Source organism: Physella acuta, unplaced genomic scaffold (genome assembly GCF_028476545.2).
Source record: "Physella acuta isolate Inbredline_101_S28 unplaced genomic scaffold, ASM2847654v3 ptg000115l, whole genome shotgun sequence".
In the NCBI taxonomy this organism is placed as follows: Eukaryota; Metazoa; Mollusca; class Gastropoda; family Physidae; genus Physella; species Physella acuta.
The window spans coordinates 852,576-861,897 of NW_026731635.1; the positions used below are offsets into that span (position 1 = coordinate 852,576).

At 36.9% G+C, this 9,322-nt stretch overlaps 1 protein-coding gene and 1 long non-coding RNA gene across 2 annotated transcripts; both read left to right on the forward strand.

The window, feature by feature from the left end:
- The first annotated feature begins 1,345 nt into the window (after positions 1-1,345).
- LOC131934652 (uncharacterized) lies at positions 1,346-5,209 on the forward strand. Its single transcript, XM_059290721.1, has 6 exons — positions 1,346-1,488; positions 1,741-1,758; positions 3,026-3,113; positions 3,799-3,905; positions 4,275-4,301; positions 4,982-5,209. Exons 1-6 carry the CDS (start codon positions 1,449-1,451, stop codon positions 5,059-5,061), a joined length of 360 nt encoding a protein of 119 aa, XP_059146704.1. The 5' UTR covers positions 1,346-1,448; the 3' UTR covers positions 5,062-5,209.
- A 2,175-nt stretch (positions 5,210-7,384) lies between these two features.
- Positions 7,385-9,072, forward strand: LOC131934654 (uncharacterized). Its single transcript, XR_009385818.1, has 4 exons — positions 7,385-7,485; positions 8,079-8,105; positions 8,743-8,824; positions 9,011-9,072. It is a non-coding gene; the product is annotated as an uncharacterized LOC131934654 (long non-coding RNA).
- The last annotated feature ends 250 nt before the right edge of the window (positions 9,073-9,322 follow it).

Sequence of the window (9,322 nt, forward strand, 5' to 3'; positions counted from 1 at the left end):
ATATATATATATAAAAGATATTTTACGTTTTTTTTTACCTCAAGAATTGTTTCGTCTTTCGCTCAAGTAAACTAGTATGTCTTTTGTCTTATCTCAATGCGTGAATAAAATATGGTATATGTTGTGTAAAATGTCTTCCAATTACCAAACAATACAAGACAAATAAAATATTTCAATGTGTGGCTGGCTTTGTTGTACTTTATTTTCTTTAATGTATTCTTTGGGTCAATACTTTTTTGCATATTTTTTAGTTAATATTTATCTATTTATAGTGGTGATTACATTTTAAGACGTAAGTTGATAAGAACAGAAATGTAGATCGTTAGAGCATAAGACTAAATAGGAAATCACTTGTTGTTGGCGAATAAACTTAATGACCAATCATTTTCCTCGCTCCTGCTGACATTGTCAGTGACCACTTCCGGCACACGCGACATTCACCATCTTGGAGACTAGGATATGGAGTGGGGTTAGGGGTGTAACGGATGTATGTGTATGCTGATACTTTCTGTTCTAAAATCGCTCTGAAAGAGAAGTTTACCATCTTCACGACCTCTCAGTTTGTTTATGTGATTCGGTTAGTTTACGACTGCTAACCCGAAAGTCTGTAGGACCTACCTGAGTCTGCCCAGCTGTGATAGGTACCTGACATACGTTAGGGAAATAAAGAAAGCTCGGCATAGTTCTGACCACACTACACCTCATATGCCAAGGTACTAGAAGTAGATGAACTCTACTTTTTCTACCCCATGTGTCTTGGGCATAATTGGAAACAAAATGGGCGTGGCTCGGTTAAAGCTGAATGTGAAAGCTACAGAGCCATCAGAGCAGCCTTGTTTTAGACATGGAGGTCTACGTGCATTAAACAAAAATAGTCGAAGACTAAAAAAAAATAGATTTTGTGCAATATAGTTACACCTGTGAAAATCTATTTCAAATTAGAACCAAAATTAAAAATTAAGAATTTTAAAAAAAAATTAAATAAACAGTCACCGTGTCACTGACATAGCGACAGTTTGCCTACTGCCTCACGTCTCCACCTTCACCAAGTCACAACCACAACCACAACCCCAACGACGCAGCACCACATCATTACAGAACTGAAGCGTTGCTTACACGGTGCTGTATGTAATCAGCATTCTTCTTTAACCCGTCACGCCCATTTAGATCACGGATACCACTAAAACCCATCGAAATACTTCCTGGTATCCGAATAAAAAAATTCTTATTCTATTCAAAAATTTTGTTTCTAAGAAAGATGGTCTCTACGGGCGTCATTTATTTGATTAGAAATCAAATAAACGTCACGTGATGTACCAATCTGCACCACACTCAGTACCACGAAGAGGACTGATTACGATCACACCTCCACCACACCCAAAACCGTCAGGTCTGGCGGGACTGAGCTCAATCTAACAACTTCAAGGTTTTTTTAGGGTTTATAGAAGATGATTTTAGGACTTTTAGGAATCTTCTTTTTATTTGGAGGTAAAAAAATAATAATAATGATAATAATATATAAGCATTCCCAGTAAAATCAATTATCCTATACTGCGAAATCATATTTTTTGTCTATAATTTTAATTTTAGTACAATATTTCGAAAATGTTATTAATATTAGATTAATTTGATGTACAAAGGACTTTGCCCTTTACTTACAGCCTTCTTTTTTAAACAGTAAAATTACATCAAATGACTAACTTTGTATACAACACAATATGGTTTTTATTGTTTCTTCAGATACCTTTGCGCAAACAAGTGAGTATTTTACCAGTAAAACACAAAATTAAAATATATAACTAATGCAATTTGAAATCCAAATTTCAATTTTGATTAAACTAGACTAATTTATGCATCCGGTTCATATTATTTTTCAAGCTTTCATCTAACTTCATTTATTCTTCTTTTATATTTTTTTTAAAAATTGCTTAATAAAGGAAAAATATTTTTTAATTAAAATATTATTAAAACAAATTAAAACACTTTACTGGTGCACAAAATAAAAGGTGTATCTACAACACTGTGTTCAAAAAACAAAACTACTAAAATAAGATTTCATACAAAAACATAGTAATGGATATTTATTGCAAATCAGAGCGACTACTGCTGTTGACTTTCAGAGACCAGTTCAGAAATACCTGGCTCAAGTTCCGTAGCGACCCTTCACGGTGCCCGCGGACAAACTTTCGATTTGCACCCCCCCCCCCTCAAACTTTAGATTTGCACCCCCTCCCCCTCAAGATTTCGATTTGTACCCCCCCCCCTCAATTTTGCGATTTGCACCCCCCCCCCCTCAAGCTTTCAATTTATATTTCCAACCCATTTTGGCGCCCCCTAAGGTCTGCGCCCGGGGACATATTTCCTCCCCCCCCCCCTCGCTACGCCTCTGCCTGGCTCCATGTTGTTTTCAGCGAGCGTTGTGTTCTTGTATCGTTTCAAATCAAGCATTTAGGAAGCTGACTCGAATCACGTTCCGTTATATATGTGAATCTATATTGTACTTATTCGTCCGACCACTTTCATTTTTTGCTCTACGTAGTTTTTTTTAAAAAGTATTAAGATATTAAGAAAGAAATCACACGAGATACTATCGAAATAAGAATTATGTTAGTCAAAGCAAGTATGTACATGATCAATGCGCGCCTGTATAGGTGGCGTTGACACAATGGGTAACGCGTGTGTCGTGACGTCAAGGGTTCCACGATATAGAAATAGCACGGTATCGATACGTCGTTGTATCGTCGACACTGACAAAATCCGTTAACAGATCAAATCTCGGGGGATGTCATGACCTCCGCGGAACCACTGAGACTGACTCACCAAACCCTGGGTTTCAATTGAACTCTTTTTAAGAATCAATAGTCTACATGATTTTAAGGGAGGAGCAAAGGTGAGGGGGTGGTCAGTCGAACTTCAGTTAAACAAATTCTGAGAAATTAAGACATTAGGATTCACATAGTGTTGCTGCCTATTCTCTCTAAAAATTTAGTGAAACTAGCATGTACATTTCTCTTCTTTTAAACAGATTGCAGTGCAAACGCAAAAATGGAATGCTACGACCGTTATATTGCGAACTCACAATCGTATGGGAGTGGCCACACTTTACTGTGCAGGTAAATTCAATCGCCAATCTCATAGCAATTATGCACGTAGTTAACTAAAACCATGAAGAAAAAACCGGGACTGATCTCCCTTAAACTTTCTCGAATATTCTTATATAACTTGGAATATAGACATGATTTTAATTACTTAAACTTTTAAAATAGAATAGAATCTCATAGAAAAAAAGAACGAACGCCAAAACAAAATGTGCATAATAGTGCGCAATATTATTAGTACTTTATAAATTTACATGCGTTTTTTGAGAAATCGGAAATAGCGATCAACGGAAATTACTTGAAATTTGACAGAAGGTAGAGAATTAGATCTTTTACTTACATGTGAAATTTCATTTATCTATCAGAAATAGTACTCAAGTTATAGGCTTTTGAAAAATTCAAAGTAGAAAAAGTACCACTTCCGGTTATCGGAAATCGCTCAAAAGTTGATCAGGAGCTACGATTTTGATAAATACTTATATATGAAATTTCATCTACCTAGCTGTAACGGTACTCAAGTTATCGTGTTCACACACACACACACATATACTCACACAGAGATACGGACAAGATTGCAAAATTATGTTTTTCCGTACCAGTGATTACAAGACTTTCTCTATACTTCGTATATACGAGAAAGTAAAAACATTAAAAACACAAGATGTTATTCATTGTACTTTTAAAATAATTTCTATTTTAGCCATGTCGAAGAATATTATCGCTGTTTTAATAACATCGACTGCTTTACTGATAGTCAAACCATCAATATGATAAATGAATGGAGAAGTCAGTATAGCTTTTTGTGTCGTAAGTTACTTTTCACTTTGATAAGTGATTAAGTTGGATATTTAAAAAATGTTCTGGGATAATTTGTACTTTCACTCACTCACCCCCCACACACACACATATATATATATATATATATATATATAGGCTACATATATATATATATATATATATATATATATATATATATATATATATATATATATATATATATATATATATATATATATATATATATATATATATATATATATATATATATAATTTATATCTTTTTTTAAAATTTACTTATTTATATTTGTATACTTAAAATGACTTTCTAGAAAGTAGTGCGTAGTAATATGTGATCATAGTGTTCTAATGCGTATTTTGTATCTTCATATTTATCAGGCGATTATACAGTTAAAACTAAAAGTGGTAAGTTATTTTTTGTATAAAAATTTTTGCGCATCAAAGTAATTTTTTAAGGCTCCGTATTGTTGTGAGAGTTAAGTATATTGACGGTATAAAGCGCAGATGGAGTAGAGTTATCCTGCTGGATTAACCTTTGTTTGAATAGTTGCCTGTACTTTCCTCGATGCCAGGTACACATTAGTGCTGGGTGGATTTGTAGAAACTGGAGCTCGGTAAATTCAGTTGGAATTTCCGGTGTGGCAGCTCTGTACTTCTACCCTGGTATAGAGTTAGAAACATTGGCGACTGTCGATTTGTAGTTATTTGTATCTGTGCCTTTTGTCCGTAAAATCATAATAATAAAAATTAAATATATGGGCTTATTGAACACGCTTCCCAGAAACGTGAATATGTCATCATGGAAAGACAACTAAATCAAACAGCTGCTTCCTTGTAGTTTGTTCTTGGTTGGACAAAGGCTATGGAAGCAAATCCAGAAAGGAAAGCAGGCTGAAATCGGAGTCAATGGCCTCAATGGCGCACACGACGTTTGCACGTAATCCTTAATTGTGTTGGGGGGAATCCCTTCACTAGAATTAAGAAAAAGAAGTTCACGTGTAATAGCCGTACACGATTTAACGTAGCAGATAAACTTGAAACGTATCAACTGAAGAAATGAAATATTCCCGTTTTTTACCAAACAGTTGCTGCATCTCTAGCCTACAGCAGTAGAACCCTGGCCTTATTGTCCGTGGTCATCATGTCGTGGTGGTTTTATATCTAGAGGAGGCTACATCATTAACCTGCTTCATCATTATACTATCTTACATTTTTTTTACCCAAAAAATGTTTTATCTATACCACAGATAAGCTATCATGTTTTTTATTTCACAGTTTGAATACCTAATAAATAAACTGTCTGTGTTGAGGACCTCTCACGACAATGTAATCTTTTATATGTGTCTTGTGTGATGTTGTGTGAGTAGTTTATTTGCTATATAGACGCCGATGAAGTGTGGGTAGCTATTGAGCTGTCGAGACGTCAGAAGTGTGTGGGTAGCTACTAAACTATAGAGACGCCCACGGTGTGTGGGTAGCTATTGAACTGCCGAGACGCCGATGTTGACAGAGGTGGTAGATGTAAACATTGACAGACACGGGTGAAGACTGTATGGATAAAATGGTTGTAGGAAAGGAGATTTTTTAAAGGGGGAGAGGCCATGCACGGCGTGGTTGAACCATTTACTATTTCAAGTTCTGAGGAAAGTTTCAATAAGAAAAATACAACGCTTTAGTTTATTTCTTACCTTATGGACGACTAGTGGGAGGTAAAATTTATGTTTGAAATAAGAACTTATTCGATGAAGTTATGAAATATGGGTGTTCAGTGTAGGGGTTTATCCTTATATAGAAAATATTTGTTGTGTAGGAATGTGTGTCGACACTGATTGGGGTAGTGTGTGGGTGGGGTCGGTGTGTGGGTGGGTGGGGTCTTTGTGTATGTTTAAACATAAAGCCAGTGTGTGAAAGTATGACGCTGTGTAAACTTCGGGGGGGGGGGGGTGAGACGGGTAAGTTTTATTCAAAGAATGTTGGTACAGTTGGTGCTGGAAGCTCATTGGTCATAGTGAGGAGCTGGGGTCTTATTCAGTGGTTCAGGAATAGGGGTCATCAATTAAGTGGTTCAGGAATTGGGGTCATCATTTAGTGTTTAAATAATAGGAGTCATCACTTAAGTGGTAAAATTATAAATTGTCTATGTAGACCGCGCGATCCAATATGCAGGTGAAGTAGAATGTAGACAGCTGAATTAAGCCCGTGTAAAATCTTGATGTTAATTAGTTATTCATGTAATTATGCCTGGTATCGATTAGAGCAGAATGGGTCCCTGACAAGCCGACGGGTAGTCAAACAATTGTGTACATTTTACACCCTAAAATCTGCCTTAACTTTCTTGTCATATTTTTTACACTGAGCTGCCATCATTGATTTGAGAATAGCACCGACAGGGCGACAGCGTGTCACTGACAGGGTGATAGCGTGTCACTGACAGGGTGATAGCGTGTCACTGACAGAGGTACGACGTGTCACTGACAGAGGTATGACGTGTCACTGACAGAGGGACAGCGTGTCACTGACAGAGGTACAGCGTGTCACTGACAGAGGTACAGCGTGTCACTGACAGAGGTACGACGTGTCACTGACAGAGGTATGACGTGTCACTGACAGAGGGACAGCGTGTCACTGACAGAGGTACAGCGTGTCACTGACAGAGGGACAGCGTGTCACTGACAGAGTGACAGCGTGTCACTGTCATGGCGGCGGCGTGTCACTGACAGAGGTACAGCGTGTCACTGACAGGGTGATAGCGTGTCACTGACAGGGTGATAGCGTGTCACTGACAGGGTGATAGCGTGTCACTGACAGAGGTACGACGTGTCACTGACAGAGGTATGACGTGTCACTGACAGAGGGACAGCGTGTCACTGACAGGGTGATAGCGTGTCACTGACAGGGTGATAGCGTGTCACTGACAGGGTGATATCGTGTTACTGACAGAGGTACAGCGTGTCACTGACAAGGTGATATCGTGTCACTGACAGGATGATATCATGTCACTGACAGGGTGATATCGTGTCACTGACAGAGGTACAGCGTGTCACTGACAGGGTGATATCGTGTCACTGACAGGATGATATCATGTCACTGACAGGGTGATATCGTGTTACTGACAGAGGTACAGCGTGTCACTGACAGGGTGATATCGTGTCACTGACAGAGGTACAGCGTGTCACTGACAGGGTGATAGCGTGTCACTGACAGGGTGATATCGTGTCACTGACAGAGGTCCAGCGTGTCACTGACAGAGGGACAGCGTGTCACTGACGGAGCGACAGTTTGCCAGCTACCCCGACACCTTCACCATCTCCCAGGAGTCTAGCGTCACCGCAGAAGTCGAGCAACGCTGAGACCGTCCTTTATTTAATCAGCGTCTTTCATCAAACATCGGTCACGTGATCAATCAGCCCCTCCCGTCCTACCCACCTACCCAACACCCCACACATTCGGTGCTTGCACAACTTACCACTATTTAATCATGCTGCTACACACTCAGATAACTTTTATGTCGCATAATTTTCACCCCATCGTATGAAAGTTAGTTTTAAAATGATGCTTCAAATTGTCTGTCTTTTTATTTTAACAGGAGGTAAAATTTTTTATAATTTTGTTGTTGATTATTTATACAAATGTAATATGCACTTTTAAGCTTTAAATAAGTTGAAAAACGTACCTTTATGTAGCATTATTTTAAATCAATTTTAATATAAATAGATGTATTAAAAATGGCTTTCCTTGATTTAAAACAATATTCAAATTTAAAACAATAATCAAATTTAAAACAATATTCAAATTTAAAACAATATTCAAATTTAAAACAATATTCAAATTTAAAACAATATTCAAATTTTTAAAAAAATGTCAAATTTAAAACAATATTCTAATTTAAGACAATATTCAAAATCAAAACAATATTCCAATTTAAAAAAAAAATATTCATATTTAAAACAATATTCAAATTTAAAACAATATTTAAATTTAAAACAATGTTCAAATTTAAAACAATATTCAACTTTAAAACAATATTCCAATTCTGCCAATAAGTCAGATTACTTAATTTCTCTCAGAATTAAAAAAAAACTGAAATGTTACATGCGTTGTATGTGTTTATATTTTTGAATTAATTAGCAATAAGCTCGGGTATTTAGAATAATTTTATAATTTTCTTTTTATCATTTCTAGTCATTGACGCTCAGACAACAGCACCACGTGAGTTAAAATGTCATTAATTATGTTAATTTTACCAGACGATTTAATGTTAAATAATAACGATAATTTTATGTTCATAATACATCTTTGTTTTATGTTGATGACAAAAATAACATTAATATATTATATAAATAATACAGATACCAGTGGCGTAGCGAGGTCGGGTGTCACCCGGTGCGGCACTTAATGGTGTTACCCCCCAGAGGCGTAGCGACCCTTCCCGGGGACAAACTTTCAAGTTTTCGATTTGCACACCCCCCCCCTCAAACTTTCGATTTGCACCCCCACCTCAAGTTTTTTCTCTATATACTTTGCTATTTTTTGCCTTGGTGTCACCCCCCTAAATGTTGTCACCCGGTGCGGTCCGCACCCCCCGCCCCCCCCCCCCCGCTACGCCCCTGACAGATACATATATATGTGTGTGTGCGTACAATATGTATCAGTGTTAAGCTAGGGGTAATTTATCCTATTCATTTAAGACAAGCCATCTCGCTTGGTAAGGAAGTTATGTTTTATTAAATCTAGACATCTGTCAATAAAATTATTACATAACTCGATGTTCAAAATGTTATTGGTCATTTACTAAGAAGAACATGTTCTCAATCTTGTGTATAATTTGTCCTCTGCTTCAAACCAGCTTGCGCTGCCGTAGATGAATGTTTCATCAGTTTGAACGAGAACTTTCTCTTGCACGAGGATAAAGTAGATTTAATTTGCAGGTAAGTTAGATTACTCACTTTTATGGGAAACTTATCAGATTTACACTTGACTAAAAATCATTCTTGTTAGCTGCCAAAATATCAGATTGTACAGGTATTGATAACATTTAAGATATTATCAAACGTTTTTATTTTATTATTATTTACACATAGTAATATTCATTTAATGATTACTCCTATTTATAGAGATTTCCAAGCGTTCATGCTTTGTGTGAACAATATTACCTGTATCAAAGATGAAACAAAGCTCATGTTATTTGTTCAGGGGAGAGACCTTGTCAAATTTGTTTGTCGTAAGTAAAGTGGTGTGATCGATAAATGTGTAGGTTGATAAGCAAAGATCTTGTTTATATATATATATATATATATATATATATATATATATATATGGTGCCCTGTCAAAACGGCCCGGGACAAATCGGCCCCGTCAAAACGGCCCCGTTAATACGACCCCGTCAAATCGACTCCCGACAAACCGACCCCGTCAAAATAGCCCCA

Excerpts from the sequence above, each read along its gene's own strand:
- LOC131934652 (XM_059290721.1), top strand. The coding sequence starts at position 1,449 with ATGATTTTAGGACTTTTAGGAATCTTCTTTTTATTTGGAG. Across the intron at positions 3,114-3,798 it reads GGCCACACTTTACTGTGCAG|CCATGTCGAAGAATATTATC; the intron begins GTAAATTCAATC and ends TTTCTATTTTAG. Across the intron at positions 3,906-4,274 it reads TCAGTATAGCTTTTTGTGTC|GCGATTATACAGTTAAAACT; the intron begins GTAAGTTACTTT and ends CATATTTATCAG.